Source organism: Cydia strobilella, chromosome 11, assembly GCF_947568885.1.
Source record: "Cydia strobilella chromosome 11, ilCydStro3.1, whole genome shotgun sequence".
Classification (NCBI taxonomy): Eukaryota; Metazoa; Arthropoda; class Insecta; order Lepidoptera; family Tortricidae; genus Cydia; species Cydia strobilella.
Window position 1 is genome coordinate 16,285,491 of NC_086051.1, and position 21,797 is coordinate 16,307,287.

The following is a 21,797-nucleotide window of genomic DNA, read 5'->3' on the forward strand; positions in this document are numbered from 1 at the left end:
AAGGTTTTTTACAGAACCTGGGAAATACCTTTGTAGATCTGTCCCTTGGCAGGTATTTTTCACGATATTGCTCCATCAGGCCGATTTTCCACATCCCTTATTCAATTACTAACTGTTCAATTGATCTTTTCTAGCAACGTCATCCTGTCCCGCGCTAGGCTGCGAGTACAAATGCGTGGCATCGCCTTCAGGCGGCGCTTGCGCGTGTGCGTCCGGCCTAACGCTCGCGCCGGACAATCGCACCTGCGTCGATCGCGACGAGTGCAAGGAATGGGGATATTGTCATCAACTATGCGTCAACACTCCTGGATGTAAGTACTTATTGATAATTATTAAATACAGATAAAAATAGAAAATAAAGAACACAAGTCTGCAAGGATTTTGATAGCACACGCAGTGTGTTATTTTAAACATCAAACTTCTATGAAATTATGACGTATAAATAACACTTGCAATGCGTATGCTATTAAAATCGTTGCAGACTTTTCTTGGTCTAACTCTAGTATTATCAATTTATCAGTATACATTATTAAATTACAATTTGGTACTTAATACATTACTGATTTTGACAAGGTCGTTTGTAAATATAATAAAACGTATAGTGCCTAAAGTGGATCCCTGCGGTACACCTCATCTTACCTTCACTTCTGCAGGCTTAATCAGCAGGATCTTATGTAACCGTGATATTAATCTTGGTTTTTTGCTTTTTCAGTGTACAAATGCGCGTGCGCCCCGGGCTACACGCTGGTGGACGGGTCCCGCTGCGTGGCGGCCGCGACCGCCGCGCCCGCGCTGCTCCTGGCCTACGAGAAGGCGATCCTGCGCATGGACATGCACGGACGTGCGCCCGCCGTACTCGCTAACGCTACGGCCGCCGCTGGCTTAGACTTCCATTTTAAGAAGAATCTGCTGTTCTGGTCTGATCTTAAAACTAGAAAGGTGAGTTAAGAACGTATTTCATGTTTAAACAGCAGCTAGTTAATCTCATGAAGGGTTCTTTTTAGTAGCAGTCAGCAGCAAGCGAGAACATAGAACAATCTTGCCCGTTCTTCAGACTCAAATACAATATTATGGAAACCGCGTTTATTGTGTTCAATAATGATTAACGACCAAAATCACATTCGTGGTTTCATTGTGAAGATGGTGATGATGAGCCGTACCCCGTATTCAAACACAACTTTCTTTCGGAAGCCTCACTGCTAGGTCACCAGCGCTCAATAACCTAATCCATATAATTACATTTTCAGATCCACATCCAACACCTAAGCTCCCCCGCGGGCGCGACGAGCTACGAGAACGACATCACCGTGACCGGCTCCTGGGCCCCCGTGGCTCTCGCCGTGGACTGGGTCGGGGACAAGCTGTACGTCGCAGATGCGGTCGGACAGAAGATAGACGTGTTTGAGCTAGATGGGAGATGGCATGCTGTAGTTTTGGGCAGTAATTTGACAAGTCCGGCCGATATCGCGTTGGACCCGACGCTTGGGTTGATGTTTGTCGCTGACAGCAATCAGGTGAGACATTATGATTTGATGCTAAAAATGCTTCATCTTCTTACATTACTTGTTGATTGATTAATCACTGAGTTTGTAAATTTTATTCGACGTTGAAGAGAGTCGGTTAAACTTGTCTGATTTTATAGCGTTTGTAATGTTTTTGAACCCTACCACATTAAAGTTGGCATGCGGGGAGTGATCAAGTAGATATTGTTGCAACTCACGTAGCAACATTTACAAAGAAAAGATGATAGAAAACGAAGAAGTACCTAAACAAAAACAATAGTTATAGTAGGTACCAGAGAAATGTACGATTTTTTTGACAACTCGAAAAAATAACGCCTGTTTTATTTTTTCAGATTATACGAGCTAACATGGATGGTACTCATGCAAAATCAATCGTCTCCGAAGCAGCTTACAAAGCATCCGGTATCGCCGTGGACATTATCGCTCGCCGCGTCTTCTGGTGTGACTCGTTATTGGACTACATCGAAACAGTAGACTATGACGGCAACCATCGCTTCCTCGTACTACGCGGGCAGCAGGTTCCCAGCCCGTCACGCCTGGCTCTCTTTGAAGACAGGGTATACTGGTCTGATGCTACCAAACAAGGCATCAGCTCCGTCAACAAGTTCGAAGGCTCAACCAGCATACAGGCCATTTACAAAATGAAAGATATTCGAGACCCCAAAGCGGTCAGCGTCATACACTCTTTGAAACAGACGTCAGTGAACAATCCTTGTGGTCATGACAATGGTGGCTGCGCTCACTTGTGCATCGTGACCGCCCTGCAGAACGGCGGTCTAGGCTACAGGTGCGCCTGCAACATTGGCTACAAACTAGAAACAGACTTGCGAAGCTGTGATATCGTTTCAGAGTTCCTTATGTATTCTCAGCAGAGGTTCATCAAAGGCAAAGTCTTGAACCCTGTCATAGAAGGCTTCAGCGAAGCCATATTGCCCGTAGTTTCTAGGAGAGCGAGATTCGTAGGTTTAGACTTTGATGCTAGAGATAATCATATTTACTATTCTGATGTATTACAAGATGTGATCTATAGAGTACATAGAAATGGTTCAACTAGAGAAATAGTGTTGGCGTCGCAGAATGAAGGAGTCGAAGGCTTAGCAGTCGACTGGGCTTCAAAGAATTTGTATTATATTGATTCAAGAAAAGGTACACTAAACGTTCTATCTACTACAAATGTAACATACAAAAGGACTTTGCTCAAAGACCTGAAAAGACCGAGAGCTATTGTGGTGCATCCTAACAAAGGTTACATATTCTTCTCGGAATGGGATCGGCCAGCTAACATCAGCCGAGCGAATACAGATGGAAGTGGTTTATTAGTCTTCGAAAACGTAACCCTAGGATGGCCTAACGGTCTTTCCATAGATTTCGACGCCGATCGCGTTTACTGGTGCGATGCTTTATTAGACCACGTTCAGCACGCTAAACTAGACGGTACTGATGTCAAAACAGTAAATTCCAGACTTATCAGACATCCATTCTCCATCGTCATTTACAAAGAATTCATGTATATTACCGACTGGCGATTAGACGCCATAGTCAGGCTGCATAAGCTCACAGGTGAACAGGAAGATATTATGGTTAGAGAACCTCAGACTAACAGGCTTTACGGTGTGAAGGTTTACAGCGAAGAGATACAGAAAATACATCCAAACCAACCCTGCTCGATTAGGAATGGAAACTGTCAGAAGCTTTGCTTTGCTATCCCAAGAAACAACACTGAGTTATTACAAGTGAAGTGTGGTTGTCCGTATGGAGAGAAGTTAGACGCGGATGGTACGAGCTGCATAGCGGATCCTAACAAGGAGCCGCCGGTGCAGGCTTGTCCTAATACTTGGGACTTTACGTGTAGTAATCAACGCTGTATTCCGAAAAGTTGGGTGTGCGATGGAGATGATGACTGCTTGGACAATAGTGATGAGGAGCAAAATTGCACCAGTAAGTTTTTGATGCTTGTCTTTACGTTTATCTTAGAGTTAGACCAAGATACGTCTACAACGACATTGATAGCACACGCAGTGCAAGTGTTATTTATACGTCATAAGTTCATAGAAGTTCGACGTTTCAACTGCACTGCGTATGCTATTAAAATCGTTGCAGACTTATCTTGGTCTAACTCTATCTTCTTGTTTTTTCTTTAACTTTATCGTCCTGACGACCAGCATCCTACACGTAGGACATAAGCCCCAATCATGTTATGACTTTGTACCAACTTGACAGAATTAAAGTAGCAAATTTTGATACTCAGTCTTCTGGAGGATATGTTGATGTTTTTCCTTTGGAACAGTACAAATTCAAAATAGGTAAAACGTGCTGTTGACTTGTGTGACCGACTGTGAATTCACGTACAAAATGACGTTATGATATTTTCCTATAATGCTTGCCACTGGATCCAAAAGCACTCCAACTCCAAATGGTGAGGTAGAAGAATCAAATCTGCCTTTTCTTATTACCATAACATTTTTCAGAAACAACTTGCAGCGCCTCCGAATTCATGTGCAAATCCGGCCGCTGCATCCCAGCGACGTTTAAATGCGACAGCGAAAACGATTGTGGCGACTTCTCAGACGAAAGCGGATGCGTCAACGCGACATGTTCCGCGTCGCAGTTCCAATGCGACAATGGAAGATGCGTGCCTAGCACTTGGAAGTGTGATTCGGAGAACGATTGTGGGGATGGTTCGGATGAAGGCACGCATTGCGCGGAAAAGACTTGCGCTTATTTCCAGGTGAGTTATTGATTTAAGGCACCTTTATTATCGGAAATTAAAGATCCAATGGGTATTCAGGGCACGCATAATTTTTTATATTTCCAGTTTACCTGTCCTCGAACCGGCCACTGCATCCCAGCATCCTGGGTTTGCGACGGCGACGACGATTGCTTCGACAAACAAGACGAGGCCGACTGCCCGCCCATCTCCTGTCTCGCCAGCCAATTCAAATGTGCCGACCTTAAACAATGCGTCCAAGAAGCTTACAAGTGCGATGGGATACCGGATTGTAACGATGGAAGCGATGAAGCTGGTTGTCCGTCGTTGGCGCCGCATCAATGCTCGCCGGATAAACAGTTCCAGTGTCAAAGCTCTGGGATTTGTATACCGAGGACTTGGTATTGCGATGGTAAGTTTATGTTACTCAATTGTCCATCAGACTCATCAGCTCGTTCAGACCTGGCATTAAAAAATCTGAACAAGAGGCCTCCAAGTGTGATGATAATACCGGATTGTAATGGAGGAGATGAGGCTGATTGCCAGTTGTTGATTTTCTCTAGTGATAATCACTTTCGGCATCAAAGTTCATGATCGTATGATTTTTATACCAAAGACTTTTGGTATAGCCATAAGATTTGATAGTATTGTAATGTACTGTATTTACCTCAGTATATCATACGATGTAATGTATTTCCAACGATTCGCCAACACAAACATCACGCGGTACGTCCGGCTCTGCTCACGGCATAATATCGACTGACCCTAACTGTCAGTGACGTCACCATGACGTAAGCGCTCGAAGCGTCAATACACTACAAGTATGTTTAATTCAACTATTAATGATAAACTCAGCACTAGCGAAATAAATTAAAGTGAACTATACTAGCGTTTAACACATTTAACTGAGTACTATTTCCGCATAGGCAGGTTAATGATCTTATTCAATTGATGTTAGGTAAGATATAATTTTAACTGTTCCCCGTCAATAACCAGGTCCCTGTTTAATAACGTTGACAATCAGTGACAATTGTCACTGGTCCAACAAGTAAATAATAAATTACTAATCATACCAGAAATAGGTGTCAGATGCCAACTGTCGCCTAGTGAAATAGACTCCTAAAGCTTACGTAATAGTACATTTTACAACTAGTGTGAAAAGAATTGCCACTCGCTTTCAGCTCGTGGCAAGATACCTCGGTACTAGTGGTAAAAAGACACGTGTTGTAAACGACGTTTTTTAATACAATTGCGAAAAAATAATAAATTAATATATCATTAGTAGAATCATACCACCAAACCAAACCAAAACCAAAAGTACCTATACAGCCCTTGATACTTGAGCTGCCGCAGCCCGCGATACCTTCATACTCGTGCGCGCCCCGGCCGCGGCCGCCGCGGGCCCGGCGCGGGTTGCTCAACGACACCGAGGAGTAACGAGTGAGGCCCCAGTACCTGCTCAAGCTAAATTACATTAAAACTGCGTTTCGAAAGTATAGTTTGGAACTAAAAAGTAAAAAGCACTAGTTCGAGAAATTGAGCTTCTCGCACGCTACGCAGCCACAAAAGTACCACTTTTTGAGCAACTGTATTAAAAATGGTTATTCCAGGTTCACCAGACTGCGAAGACTTATCCGACGAGCCGGCCACGTGCGGCGCGGCCGCCTGCCCGCCCAACCACTTCAAGTGCGCTTCCGGCCGCTGTGTGTACCAGGCCTATGTGTGCGACGGACGCGACGACTGCGGCGATGGATCCGATGAGGGCACTGCGCATGCGTGCAAACCTCCGCCTTTCAGGTAAGCAGGACTTCTTCTTATTTCGTATAATCAAAGATAGATATAACTCCGTAATCGATGGATACAGTCTAAGGAAAAAACGTGCCTCGAAAATCAAGAAAATTTGATTCTCGTTCAGAGGGCGCTACTAGCTTTGGCCTACTATCGTATAGATGGCGTTGACGGTTTCGTTTGTTATTTAACAATTATAACGCATATCAGTGAAAGAACATGGGTCAAAATCATAAAAATAATTAATGCAAATAAAAAAAAAACATTTATCCATATTTCAATACATTTTATCGTATTTTTATAAATCTTCATTTTTAGTTTTAAAGTGTGTCGACAGATGGCAGTGAATTTACTGGGGATACAAAATTTACTATGACAGTACCGCTCTAGTATACGTTACTCTATGGTATAATTAAAAAGCTGTCTGGCCGAACGAATCTAGCTTTATACTTCTACTATTTATTCACAAGCGTTACAAATTAAAAGTACTCCCAAAAAATGTATTAATGAGAGATTTATCGATTTCCAGATGCCCGTCCGGACAATGGCAGTGTCCAGGAGTCACAGGTCGCTGTGTCAATCTCACACAAGTCTGTGATAGCAAATTTGACTGCCCCAATGGAGCTGATGAAGGTATGTCAACAATTACTCATCCGAGTAAATTCACGTTTTATATAAGTCCGTAAGGCATTGTCGTAAGATTTAAAGTTTTTTTTTCTGTTTGTTATCTGACTTTTGTCAAGAATTCACTACATTCTCTCTATTAAATGTTGTATGCTTCATTTCAGGACCCAGTTGCGATTTCGCCGAATGCCAACATCAATCAGGTCTATGCTCGAACGATTGCAAGCAAACGCCTAACGGACCACTGTGTCTCTGCCCACCAGGCGAAGAACTGGAGTCCGATGGCTTCCGATGCAAAGACATCGATGAATGCAACCCACCAGGCCTTTGCTCTCAGACCTGTGTTAACATTAAAGCGTCTTACCACTGCGGCTGTGTGGATGGCTACGTACTAGGCACTGATAAGCATATGTGCAAAGCAAATAACCACTCCAGTGCCTTCCTGATCATCTCTAACAGACATTCCATCTTAGTAGCAGACCTTAACGAACAAGGCTTAGAAAGAGTCCCGATCAGCGTCGAAAACGTCGTCGCTACAGACTCAAATATGCACACGGGAACTATCTTCTGGTCCGATATGAAATTGAAGACGATTTCGAGGTTGGATCGTGGAAGCGAGCCTAAGGTTTTAGTGTCCACTGGCTTGGACTTAGTAGAAGGTTTGGCTTATGATTGGGTGGGTGGAAACATCTACTGGTTGGACAGCAAGTTGAATACGATTGAAGTGGCTAGAGAAGACGGAAGCGCGAGAACAACTTTGTTGAGTGGAAATGTTACGCAGCCTAGAGGAATGTGCTTAGATCCTGCTCCAAGTGCAAGATGGTTGTTCTGGACCGACTGGGGAGAAAATCCTCGTATCGAACGCGTCGGCATGGACGGCTCCAACCGTATGGCAATCATCACAACAAAGATCTACTGGCCTAACGGTCTGACCCTCGACACAGCCACGCAACGCGTCTACTTCGCGGATTCCAAGCTAGATTTCATCGATTTCTGTAACTACAACGGCACAGGACGGCAGCAAGTGTTAGCTGGAAGCCATTATCTATTACATCCGCATTCACTCACCATGTTCGAAGACACGTTATACTGGACGGATAGGCAGTTGAACAGAGTTCTATCAGCCCACAAATTCAGGGGCACTAATCAAACTGTAGTATCTCATCTGATCTCTCAGCCTCTTTCGATCCATGTACACCACCCATCGCTGCAGCCCCAGTATACAAACCCTTGCAAGCCTGATTCGTGCCAGCATTTATGCTTACTCAGTCCAGATAAGCCAACGGGTTACACTTGCTATTGTAAACCTGGATTTAAACTGCTCTCTGAAGGAAAATGCGTAGAAGGTAAGGATTTGATCTCGTTTGTCTTTTCATTTGTTAACAAAATGTCTACTTTTTTTGATCAGAAACTAATGATAACTATTTTGTTACATTTCAGAGGAGAACGCATACCTGATGGTTCTGAAGGGATCCCAAATCATCGACTTGTCACCTGACGGTTCTGGCAAGGCCGGTCAGCTTGCACCAGTTGTTGGCATTCAAGGTATGCTTTATATAATTGATAGTTGAAGTGTAAAACGGGCATTGCATCAATATGACTTTTGTCGGTGACGTGATATGTATGACAGCTCCCTTAATAATCTGCGTAAATCTGTAGAATATACCGTTAAATGAAAGCTAATTAATTATCAAATGTTACCATATTGTATATCGGTTTATTAGGTTCAGTAGTACTAAAAAATTGCAGCCTACCCTGACACTTTTGGTGGAATGCTCCAAAAACACTTATTGAATTAGAATCTGTTTCTAAAGTTCCTTTTGTTCTTAGGTGGAGTTCAAATCGACTACGACCGTCAAGGCCACATGCTATACTGGCTACAATCCGTCTCTGGTGACAGTGAAGACAACGAAAACTGCACCATCTATAGCATGCCCTACGGAGGCGGCAACAAGGAAGAATTCTTCGGAGACGACACCGGCATCGTCGGAGCACCTTCAGCTATCGCCTTTGATTGGCTCGGCCGTAATATGTTTATGGCCAATAGAATCGCTAGCAACATTGAGATGGTCCGGATCGATGGGAAGATCAAGTACAGAACTATTATTTTGGCCAATGATGGAAGCCGGTTGTCCATTGCGAGGCCAAAGGGCATCTGTTTGGATCCTACTGAAGGGTTAGTTATAACTTACATCTATATACCTTTGCTTTTAATCTTTAATGCATACTTTAACTTTCTGAACACATGCTACCGAAGATTGAGGAGTCATAATACTTTACTAATTTTGTTGTGTTTAGTAGACTTTTGTAAATCTCTTTAGAATGTAAAGTTTGTTTATAAACAATGCCATTTGTGTTTTTCAGAAAAATCTTTTGGTCAGACGAAGGCGGCTACGGTGTACCAGCGAAGATAGGACGCGCTAACATGGATGGTACCAACCCAATAGTTCTGGTCGACGCCATCGAACGACCTGAAGCCATCACAATCGACATCGAGAAGAAGGTCATCTACTTCAGCACGCAATACCCAGCTAGTGTCAGCAGCGTGAACACCGACGGTAACGATCGCCGTACCGTACTTTCTGAAGGCAATGATATTTCATATCCTAAATCTATCGCGGTGCTTGACTCAAGACTTTACGTCCTGGACCAAAGACATGAAAAGATAATCAAGGCTGACCTCCCGAACGGTGACAACATCAAAGTTATCATGGACAATGAAAGCGATCTGAAATCCCTCACGATATTCCAAAAGAGAAAAATGATCCATCATCCGTGCTTGCAGAATAACGGAGGATGCGAACAGATCTGTATCCCTGGGGAAGGCGGCTCAAGAGTATGCGCTTGCTCAGTAGGATACAAGAAAGAAAATGAGATCAACTGTGTCCCTTACAAGACCTTTGCAGTTGTATCACAACTCGACCTCATCCGAGGTTACAGTTTGGATAACAGCGCTGAAGCTATGGTACCAGTTACTGGCTTGGGACACCACATCCTACATGTGGACGTACATTTCGCTGAGAACTACATCTATTGGGTGGAATTCAATCGCGGACAGTGGAACGGTATCTTCCGTATCCGACCTAATGGCACAGAATTACAACACATTGTCAAAGATGGCATTGGTAGCAACGGCATTCGAGGGCTGGCAATTGACTGGGTTGCTGGTAACTTGTACTTTACAAACGTCTTCCCGCACGAGAATTACGTAGAAATGTGCTGGCTCGACGGTTCTCACAGGAAAGTACTTGTCAAGAAGACCATGGAAGCCCCACGCGAACTCGCTGTAAATCCGATAAAACGACTGCTATACTGGATTGACTACGGCCAATACCCGCATATTGGCAAATCTTACCTTGATGGTTCTAAATGGGAGCCAATTGTAACCTCAGGAATCTCAAACCCTAGAGATCTGACCATCGATATGTTATCGCACGACGTTTACTGGGTAGATTCCAAACTGGATCAGATTCAGAAGATTTCATACAACGGTGGAAGCAGGCAGGTGATCCGCTCCAACTTACCAAACCCCATGGGAATTGCTATTCACACGACAAGCGTGTACTGGGTAGACAGAAACTTGCAAACTATCTACAAGGCTTCTAAACTGCCAGGAAATATGTCAATGCCTGAAAAGATGAGGACGAATTTGCCAAAATTGAGAGACATTGTCATATTTGATATAAACAACCAGCCAATAGACGAAACCAATCCGTGCAGAAAGTTAGGAAACGGGGGCTGTGAGCAATTGTGTTTCAGCTTCCCTCCAGATGCCAGTTTCCAAGGAAACATGCACCGATGTGATTGTGCAACAGGCCAGGTATCAAAGAGCAACCCGAGCAAATGTGAAGTGGTAGATGAATATCTAGTTTTCACCACCAGAACCGAAATCCGTGCCGTCAACCTTGACCCCAAATCCACTGGAACGCCATTCAAACCTATCGTCAACTTAACCAACGTAGTTGGCGTTGAATTTGACTATGCGGACAACAAATTGTTCTTCACTCAGATTCGCCCGTGGGCTAAAATTGCCTGGATGCCATCAACCAACCCTGATCCCTCAACTATCCAAAACATACTGCAAAAGAACATCAATCCTGAGGGCATCGCTTATGATTGGACACAGAAGAAGATTTACTGGACGGACAGTTCTAACAACTCCATTTACGCTATGAATCTCGATGGCTCTATGATTGTAATGATCGCCAGAGTAGAACGGCCCAGAGCTATTGTAGTACACCCCTGCAACGGAACCCTGTACTACACCGACTGGGGACGATTTGGAACTTCAGGCAAGATTTACAGAACTACTATGGCCGGATCACTTAAGAAAGCTATCATCGATAAAGACCTTTCTCAACCGAGTGGTCTCACGATTGATTTCGATGACTCCATGCTGTATTGGACGGACGCCGTGCGAGAGAAAATCGAACGATCAAAAATGGACGGATCGGATCGTGAGGTCCTCATCTCCGCTACGATCTACCCATTCGCGATCACAGTATTCCGTAATTATATCTACTGGACTGACTTACAACTTCGCGGCGTATATCGCGCTGAGAAGCACACCGGAGCGAACATGGTAGAGATGGTAAAGAGGTTGGAAGATTCACCACGTGATATCCACGTCTATAGTACCAGCAGACAGACTTGCACAGCTAATCTTTGCAACATTAACAATGGAGGCTGTGCTCACTCCTGCCATCCAGCACCCAACAACACTGTCGAATGCAAGTGCGATGACAACTTCAAGCTAGTCAATGAGGGTCGAATGTGTGTACCGCGCAATGTAACATGTGACGCAGGCAAATTCTCATGCGCCAACGGCAAATGCATCAGTCGTATGTGGGCGTGTGATGGTGATGATGACTGTGGTGATCGCTCGGACGAACAACCAGATTACTGCGCATACCACTCCTGTTCCCCTCACGAATTCCGGTGCAACAACGGCCGTTGCATCTTCAAATCTTGGAAGTGCGATCACGAGAACGACTGTAAAGACGGTTCTGACGAAGAAGGTTGTGTTTACGCGCCGTGCGCTGATGGAGAATTCACTTGCGCCAACTCGCGCTGCATACCAATGTCCCAAGTTTGCAACGGAATCAACGATTGCAAAGACAATGTCACTTCAGATGAAACGCACGAGCGCTGTCCGAAGAACACCACCTGCCCAGCTAACCATCTCAAGTGTGAAAAGACAAATATCTGCGTAGAACCTTATTGGTTATGCGACGGCGATAACGATTGTGGAGACAATTCAGACGAGAATCCACTACATTGCGCTCAAAGGACGTGTCCGCAAAATAGCTTCCGCTGCCCTAATCACCGCTGTATCCCCGCTACTTGGTACTGCGATGGCGATGATGACTGCGGAGATGGTGCCGATGAGCCTCCAGAATACTGCCGCTCAGAAGGCCGCACCTGCTTCGGCGATCTCTTTACTTGCGACAACGGAAACTGTATACCAAGAATCTACATCTGCGACGGCGACAATGACTGTCTTGACAGCAGCGATGAAGACGAAAGACACCAATGTAATGAACGTAAATGCGATGCCGAAACTGAGTACACTTGCGAAGCGAACAAAATCTGGAACCGTGCTCAATGTATCCCGCGGAAATGGTTGTGTGACGGCGACCCCGACTGCGTTGACGGTGCGGACGAAAATGCCTCGATACACCACTGCGCTACACCCGCTCCTTGCTCCGAAGACCAGTTCCAATGCACCAATGGACGCTGCATCAATAAGGGCTGGGTTTGCGACCACGATAACGACTGCGGCGATGGCTCCGATGAAGGAAAACACTGCAACTCTCTGTACAAACAATGTTCCGATCAAGAATTCAAATGTCAGAACTTCAAGTGTATCCGTAATCATTTCCGCTGCGATGGTGAAGATGATTGCGGTGACCATTCTGACGAAGTTGGCTGCAATAAAGAGAACAAGACTTGTCCGGCTGGACAGTTCAAATGTAACAATGACCAGTGCATTGATAACAGACTGGTATGCAATAAAGTGTCAGATTGTGCAGATGATTCCGATGAACCTGCACATTGTAATGTCGATGAATGTGCTAAGTTAGAAAGCAACCAATGTGGACATAAATGCATAGACACACTAACTGGTTTCTATTGTGACTGCAATCAAGGCTACAAGCTGTTGTCAGATGGAAAAGCTTGTGCTGATATAGACGAATGTTTGGAAACACCAGGAGTTTGCTCACAATATTGCTCCAACACACCAGGATCCTACTACTGTAAATGTAATGACCGCTACTACGAAAGGGAAGCCGATGAACACACCTGTAAGAGGAAGGATAATATCACAGCCTGGGTCATATTCACCAACAAATACTACGTCAGAAATATGTCGACTGACGCTTCTCGTTACAATCTAGTCCACCAGGATCTAATGAACGTCGTGGCTATCGACTTCGACATCAAAGAAAACAAGATGTACTTCGCTGATGTTTCAGCCAAAACGATCTATCGCTCGGACTTTACAGATCCTAATCCTACTAAGGAAGTAGTGATCAGACATGACTCGCACGGCTTAGAAGGAATAGCAATAGACTGGATCGGAAGGAAATTATACTGGCTGGATAGACACTCTAAGAACCTTGATGTGTCTGAATTAGATGGTACACGTAGAAAGACGCTCAAGACTGGCATTGCCGACCCTCGTGCTATCATTGTCCACCCTGGTACTGGATATTTGTACTTCACATCTTGGCACCTCCAAGCTTACATCGGAAAGATGGGCATGGATGGTTCTAACTTCACCGCCATTTTGAACTGGGAAGATGACATCGCGTGGCCGAACGCTCTTACCATCGACTATTTCACAGACAGAATCTACTGGGCTGACGCTCATTTGGACTACATTGGTTCCGCTGATCTTGAAGGAAAACATAGACATGTCGTACTTTCAGGAGATAAAGTGCCTCACGTTTTCGCCATCAGCTTGTTCGATGATGAAATCTACTGGACGGACTGGAATCTTAAAGCTATAAGCAAAGCCAACAAACATTCTGGAGAGAATCTCACGCTTTTGAGAAATACTACACACAGGCCTTATGATATCCACGTGGTCCACCCACTGAGACAGCTGCCTTACCACAATCCTTGCGGCGATAACAACGGTGGATGCTCGCACTTATGTCTTATTGCTCCGCCTCACGAGTCCAGTTACTTGAACATCGAAGGTTACGGCGAGGAAGGCGCGACTACATACAAATGCGCATGCCCGAATCAGTATTACCTAGCTAGAGATATGAAGACCTGTATTGCCAACTGTACCGATGGCCAGCATAGATGTAACGGCCGCGATGAGAAGTGTATTCCATGGTTCTGGAAGTGCGATGGCGAGAAAGATTGTATGGATGGTTCGGATGAACCCGACACATGCCCTGTCCGACACTGTAGAGCTGGTTCCTTCCAGTGTAAGAATACTAATTGTACTCCTGCAGCTACTATTTGCGACGGTACTGACGATTGTGGAGATGGAAGCGACGAAGCTGAGTGCGCGCACGAATGTCCACTCCTCGAGTTTAAGTGCAAAGCCAGTGGCCGATGTATCTTGGACAGCTGGAAGTGTGATGGTGACACAGATTGCAAAGACAACAGCGACGAAGACCCATTAATGTGTCACAACAGACCTTGTGACCCAAACACCGAATTCTCCTGCAAGAACGGCCGCTGCATCCCTAAACTGTGGATGTGCGATTTCGACAACGATTGCGGTGACGATTCGGATGAGCCTGCATACATGTGCAGACAGAAGAACTGTACTACTGGATGGAGACGTTGCCCTGGACAGTCCAACTACAGATGCATACCAAAATGGCTATTCTGCGACGGAAAAGATGACTGCAGAGATGGCTCAGATGAGCTTCCAGAGAACTGTCCCTCTTGCAATGCAGACACCGATTTCACTTGCGAGAACAAGCGGTGTATACCGAAGCAATGGCTTTGTGATTTCACTGACGACTGTGGTGATGGAAGCGATGAAGCCGAAGGAGTCTGCCGACATCAATACAGAGAATGCTCCGAGTCAGAATTCAAATGCGGAAACGGAAAGTGTATATCCTCAAGATGGCGCTGTGATCACGAAGACGATTGCGGGGACAATTCTGACGAGATGTCATGCGGCGGCTTTCAGTGCAAGAATGGAACGTTCCAGTGCAAGTCGGGACATTGCATCGCGTCGTACTTCCGCTGCGATGGCGACCGCGATTGTCGCGATCTGTCGGACGAGATCGGCTGCCCGCCGCGCTACCCTGGCGGCAGATATTGCCCAGAAAGCAGGTTAGTTACGTCATAAATGTTATTCCCTATTTATTAATAAAGCCCGAGCTGCGGCAGATACGTAAAAGAGTCCTGTTTCAAATTTTTGAGTTGTATTATCTAGAAAAAGCTGCTCTTTAGCGTTAAAGAATTATTTTGAAACCAAAACTTAATTGATTACAAAATGTATAATCCAAGAAAAAATCTTGCCACAGATTTTGACAGCTGAACAAGATGGAGCTATACGGTGTCATATGTTTTGTGGTAACTGAATTGAGTGACTGCATAATGTACGGAGGGGTAACGCGCCATCTACGTTAGCTGTCGAAATTGCAGCACGAATTTGTCTTAGACTTTACACATATTTTAATACATTAAATCATTTTACGGTTTAGACTCACTTGTTTAATGATAAAATGATTTAATGTTAGTATGTCTCACAACAGATTAAATTCGATTATTTTAATACAATAAAAGAATCTTCGTATGGCTTGGTTCGTGTCTTGTCGGTCTTTCTGTTCTGTGATTCTTGCTCAACACATCTAAAGGTGAGAGAGACATCTAACACAGTTGACTGTAAAGTGGGAGCTAACATCTTAGAAACGATTCTTAAATACTATAATTCTTATGCTAAAAAAATACATCATCACTTCCCCTTGCAGATTCCAGTGCGCGAACAACCTTTGCGTATCACAATCGGACCTGTGTGACGGAGCGGACGACTGCGGCGATGGTAGTGATGAAGCCCCGGCATTGTGTACTAACTTCAACTGCGACACGCTCAGGCGGTTCCACTGCACAAACCACCGTTGTGTGCCCAGGTAACTGAAAATGTCAATTTGTAATAAAGTCGCGTGAAACCTTTCCTATTCAACCTTAAAAGCCTGTAACAGTAGGTATAACCAATTACATTCCTTGCTTTTTGTTTCTGTTTTTCTTTCGATGCTCATATTTGGGAGTGCAGTGCAGTGTAAACACGGGAAGTTATAGTGAAAACAATCGTCTCACTCAGATACTGTCTGAAACAAACAGAAACAGTCTTGTCTTAACTGTTTAAAACTGTTCAAGTCAAGTTTTCACAAACTTCCTGTAAGGCCTGGCCTGAGTGTCCGTTTGGAATAGTAAGCGTATAAAGATATTGCAACATTTCTTTAGAAAGTGGCGCTTTACGCATTGTACGGCTTCAACCCCACCTAACCATATTTTTCTCCATACAGATACCAAGTTTGCGACGGAGTAGACAACTGCGGTGACGGATCAGACGAGAACAACATGACGCTCTGCGCCGCCCGGGCTAAACCCTGCGACCCGTACTCACAGTTCCAATGTGCCAACCGTCGATGCGTCGAGCGAACGCAGCTCTGCGACTTATCAGATGACTGTGGAGATGCTAGTGATGAAAGGGGTTGTCATCATGCTAAGACCTGCGATATCATTTCTAAAGGTAAGGAAAATTTCAAATAAAACATACCCAGGCCCGGAGACTAATACCCAACCGCCGATGTGTGGAACGGACGCAACTCTGCGATCTGTCAAATGATTGTGGAGACATTAGTGATGAAATGGGTTGTCATCATGCTAAAACCTGTAATATTATCTCTAAATGTAAGGAAACGTTCCAATAAAATAATGTCTAAGCTAAGCTCTAAGACCCGTACTCACAGTTCCAATGTGCCAACCATCGATGTGGATCGATTGTGGAGATGCTAGTGATGAAAGGAGTTGTCACCACGCTAAGACCTGCGATAGTAAAGGTAAGGAAAAATTCCAATATCAAAAAATTGCCTAAGCTAAGCTCTGAGACCCGTAGGTACTTGTAGCTCCAATTCCAATGTGCCAACCGCCGATGTGTCGGACTCTAGACACATGGGAGAATTAAGAAGAGATTTATGTCGAAAGACGCACAGTCTGCGATGCTATTGATTAATGCATTCCTTTTCCAGGTGGCTGCGAACACTTCTGCACGAACCTGACCGGCGGCACTGGTGTAGGCTACATCTGTTCCTGCTATCAGGGCTACATCATCTCTCACGCGGACCCTAAGCGATGCGAGGACGTGAACGAGTGTGCTACGGGAGACCATCACTGCTCGCAGCTCTGCTCTAACCTGAATGGCAGCTTTAGTTGTAGCTGTAGGGAAGGATTCAAGTAAGAACTCAAAGCGACTGTTAATCTTAATTAAGCTTATACAGGTGGATAACATCTTTTGACACACAAGCGAACTCCAATGTAGGTATTAGTAAGAGAGCCCCACTTTCCTACCAATACAGAAAACATTCGGACCCAGTGCTCAGACCTAGAATGTACCTGCTCCGACACAGCAAAAAAAAACAATATTCTCAATAAACTCATTTTTTTCAGACTGGCTGACAGCCTCTCCGGTGTATGTAAAGCGACGGAAGAAGATGTAGTGCTAATGTTCGCCAATGGCCCTGAGATCCGAGGCTTCGTGCAAGACAAGAACGAAGAATACGATGTCATCTCTTCAGAGAAACGCATTGAGGCCATCGATTACGATCCTCAGCATGAGATGGTCTTCTGGGCTGACAGTTACGATAAGACCATCAAGAGATCGTACATGGTCAACGCGTTGCATGGAGAAGTTAAGAGTGGATTCGCTCAGGATCTCAACATGAAGGGAAGCTCGAAGCCTACAGCTTTAGCCGTAGATTATATCGGTGAAAACTTATACTGGACAGAAACTGATAGAACTGGCTCTAAACCACGCGGTCGCGTTATGGTCGCTAAGACTGACGGAAGATACCGACGAGCTTTGGTAACTGTGGGAATAGAAAGTCCAACATCAGTTGTAGTCGATCCGCAGCAAGGTAAAATGTATTGGGCGGACGCTGGCTCAGCGCCGAAGATCGAAACCGCTTGGATGGATGGCTCACAACGCCGACCGCTTATTACCGAGAACATCAGACATCCGACTGGTTTAGCTATTGACCATGCTATGGATCACATTATTTACTGGGTGGACACGAAATTGAACACTATTGAGATGATGCGGCCAGACGGGTCGCTCCGAAAGACGGTTCTTAAGGGAGATATGCTGAAACATCCTGTGTCTTTGGACGTATTCGAGTCCTCTCTGTTCTGGGTGACGAGAGAGTCAGGAGAGCTGGTTCGCCAGGATAAATTCGGACGCGGTGTGCCGTTTATACTGTCTAAGGATCTAGTCAACCCGTCGGCTGTTAAAGGTGAGTCATCTTCATTTCTGTAGTCAATGTCCATAAATTTCTAAATGTCATCTCTTTTTACCTACACCATTTACCATACCACCTGCGTTCATCGTTCAACAGCTTTTCTCCCTTACCAAATAATAACTGATACTTTATGGAAACTGTTTTTTTTTTTTTTTATGGTAGGAGTTTAGAGTAATATTAGCTCTATCATATCCATGTGATGACGCCGGGATTATGGAAACTGAACCAACTTATAAAAATATGCCAACAAAATTAGAACATGTCAGCGAAAAAATTTGTGATGACTTAAACGATGACATATTTTTGGGATGCCTTTTTGCTAAACGGCTTCCAAAAATATATCTATTTGTATCTCCTTGAATTGTTTCCTCGGAGTCATTGTAATTTGGAGTTAAACAGTTTTCCATAAATCAAGGGGATAACAATATTCAAAAAGTTTAGAAACCTTTGCTATATTATTTAGTAATTACGATGGCACGTATGACCAGTGTAGGTATTGAGTTTTTACACTTTTTACTTTTTGTAATATAACGACCGACCTGTGAAAAAAGGACCCGTCTAAAAATCTGCGACATATGCACATATGCGTATAGCAAAACGCTGAGACTGGTACCCATCGCCTATACCTCAAATATACCTAGATTTACTATTTTTAGTGTACCCTACGTGCAAGTTTCAGTAATTTAGTTTAGTAATTTGACATTGACATTTTTTTCAAAAATTTTCGGTACCGCTTATTTAATATTTGTAATTATTTTTGTGATAAATATTTGAATGGTGAAATTCCGGCCAGACGTAAAGAACTGAATTTGTACATATATATTAACATCTTATCTTATTATTTCATCTTATCTTATCTTATTATTTGTGTTTCCATGTACATTTTTTCTGAGGTTGTGCAATAAAGAGGGTTTGTATTTGTATCTTATATATAACTCGTGTTTGATCGAATAAACGATTATCTTATCTTATCTTATGTTATGTTATGTTATGTTTGTTTCCAGTGTACCACCCACGGCGCTACAACACGTCGGCGCCCGGCGGCTGCTCGTCGAGCCCGTGCTCGCACCTGTGCCTCGCCGTCCCCAACGGCCGGCGCTGCGCCTGCCCCGACTCCGCCGCGCCCAAACCCAAGGGCATCGCCCAGGAACAAGCTTGCGATGCCGGTAACTTTAGCCTTCCGTCGCCCACTGCTGAGCATAGACCTCTCGTGTACGCCACTTATCCCAGTCCTGGGCTAGTCTCATCCAAAATTGCCCCGCGATTCGAACGTCATCTACACAACGAGCCGACGGACGCCAGGCGCTTCGTTCATCCGAAAGCGGCCCCCGATCCGTCAACATTTAAGTCCACCTGCCATCACTCTGCCTGGCAACGGGCCGGCACTTTCTGACACCATAAAGTAACTTATACTAGAGCGGTACTGTCATAGTAAATTTTGTAACCCCAGTAAATTCACTGCCATAAAAATACGATAGAATGTATTTAAATATAGATAAATGATTTTTTTTATTTGCATTAATTATTTTTATGATTTTGACCCATGTTCTTTCACTGATATGCGTTAAAATTGTTAAATAACAAACGAAACCGTCAACGCCATCTATAAGACTGTAGGCCAAAACTAGTAGCGTCCTCTGAACGAGAATCAAATTTTCTTGATTTTCGAGGCACGTTTTTTCCTTAGACTGTATCCATCTATTACGGAGTTATATCTATCTTTGCTGACACTATTTGTTAAAATTATATTCTTCTGTTTTGTTTTATACTTACCTGTTTTGTGCAAAATGCTTTAATACAACAAATAATTCCTTCATTCCACAGCTGCGGAAGTCCCACGGCCGCTCCCACGCATCTGCCCCTGCCAGAATGGCGGCGTCTGCTCCGAAACCACCAACGGCGAATTAGAGTGCATCTGCCGAGCGCCGTTATTACCACCATATTGTGCTGAAGCGGCAGCATCGACGAGATCTGCGCCTGCTGCAGTGCTAGTGCCAGTGTTGTTGGTGTTGTTGTTGGCGATAGCCGGAGCGGCAGCGTGGTTCGTCATAAGGAAAAGGCCATTGTAAGTGCTCTTTTGTTATTATCTTCTTCTTCTTCTCAGCATGTTTCCGTCCACTGCTGGACATATGCCTCTTTCATGTCTTTCCAAAGTGTTATGTATGCCGCGCTTCTATGCCAGGTCGGCCCTGCTGTCTTTTTGATGTCGTCAATCCATCTGGCTGGCATTTGTTATTATATCTCATCTTAACGTATATCCTGGTTGCGCTCTCAGCTGCTACTTGAAAGCCGAGGGCTTGCGACTTTTTTCACTCCATTTCGCATCCTTCCTGGTATATTTTATTGTGAGACCATTGATGCGCATTTGTTATCCTTCGCTACGTTAAGCTAGCACCCCCAGGGCTCGAGTAAAGCCCGTTTGTCTTTACCTATGAGAACAACAGTGGACCATACGTAGACAAAAAAAATTGTAACTTGGTTGTAGTTTAACTAAGGTAAAGTCTATACCGACTTGGCAAACGACAGAGTAGTAAAGGCACCATTAAGGATGACTCACGTTAGACCGGGCCGTATCCGGGCCCGAGCTTCCGGCGCTTACTTTTCTATGACATGACAGGTGATCACGTGATGCTTTCCATAGAAAACGAAACGCCGGAAGCTCCGGCCCGGACACGGCCCGGTCTAACGTGAGTCATCCTTTAACCTCAAATTAGGTACAGAAGAGTTCTCCTGCAAAGTGTGTGCAGTGTTAGCATAGAGGGACTTAAAACGTTTTATTTTTATGTAAGCACGTCTGGCAATAATTTTAATGTAAATAACTCACCAAAACTTTATGTTTCCAGCGGCAAAGGCGGCGGCTTAGGCAGCCTAGCCTCATCCCAGAGCGTATCCTTCCGCCAGGGCTCCAACGTGGAGTTCGGAGGAGTCGCCGAGCCCGCGTACTCATTAGAAGATGCGAGGAGAAAGGGCCGGGACTTCTCCAACCCCATGTACGACGCCGTCACGCGCGCCGCCGCGGCCGGCGAGCCCGAACCTTTACGTGAGTTTTTATGACAATTTTAAATTTCGAAGGTGGTTCTTCGATTTCCGAAAGGCGATTGAAACGATTTGGGAATATATCACACTGTCTGAAGCCTGACATGATTCTATTTGGCCTTGATATAGTGTCGCTACTAACAACTTTCATATGGCAATAGCATAGAGTAACTTATACTAGAGCGGTACTGTCATAGTAAATTTTGTAACCCCAGTAAATTCACTGCCATCTGTCGACACACTTTAAAACTAAAAATGAAGATTTATAAAAATACGATAAAATGTATTTAAATATGGATAAATGATTTTTTTTTGCATTAATTATTTTTATATGATTTTGACCCATGTTCTTTCACTGGTATGCGTTAAAATTATAAATAACAAAAGAAACAGTCAACGCCCTCTATACGAGTGTAGGCCAAAACTAGTGGCGCCATCTGATCGAGAATCAAATTTTCGTGATTTTCGAGGCACGTTTTTTCCTTAAGACTGTATCCATCTATTACGGAGTTATATCTATCTTTGGCAATAGTAATAGTATGGTAGTAGTGGTATAGTAGGTATATAAATAATGTCAGTACCGGTTATGTTAACGACCAATATCAAAACATTATTTATTACAAT

General features: G+C 44.2%; 1 protein-coding gene across 2 annotated transcripts in view; it reads left to right on the forward strand.

The window, feature by feature from the left end:
* Nucleotides 1-21,797, forward strand: part of LOC134745596 (low-density lipoprotein receptor-related protein 2) — a 400,290-nt gene that overhangs the window by 375,637 nt on the left and 2,856 nt on the right. For both annotated transcript variants that reach the window (XM_063679669.1, XM_063679670.1), the window contains 19 exons: nt 135-311; nt 713-939; nt 1,248-1,514; nt 1,856-3,461; nt 3,992-4,251; nt 4,339-4,642; nt 5,841-6,027; nt 6,548-6,651; nt 6,807-7,988; nt 8,083-8,187; nt 8,473-8,818; nt 9,007-14,949; nt 15,591-15,749; nt 16,146-16,372; nt 16,872-17,076; nt 17,290-18,131; nt 19,142-19,303; nt 19,962-20,202; nt 20,981-21,177. In XM_063679669.1, coding sequence (XP_063535739.1) covers nt 135-311; nt 713-939; nt 1,248-1,514; nt 1,856-3,461; nt 3,992-4,251; nt 4,339-4,642; nt 5,841-6,027; nt 6,548-6,651; nt 6,807-7,988; nt 8,083-8,187; nt 8,473-8,818; nt 9,007-14,949; nt 15,591-15,749; nt 16,146-16,372; nt 16,872-17,076; nt 17,290-18,131; nt 19,142-19,303; nt 19,962-20,202; nt 20,981-21,177 — 12,741 coding nt within the window. The remainder of the gene's footprint in view (nt 1-134; nt 312-712; nt 940-1,247; nt 1,515-1,855; nt 3,462-3,991; nt 4,252-4,338; nt 4,643-5,840; nt 6,028-6,547; nt 6,652-6,806; nt 7,989-8,082; nt 8,188-8,472; nt 8,819-9,006; nt 14,950-15,590; nt 15,750-16,145; nt 16,373-16,871; nt 17,077-17,289; nt 18,132-19,141; nt 19,304-19,961; nt 20,203-20,980; nt 21,178-21,797) is intronic.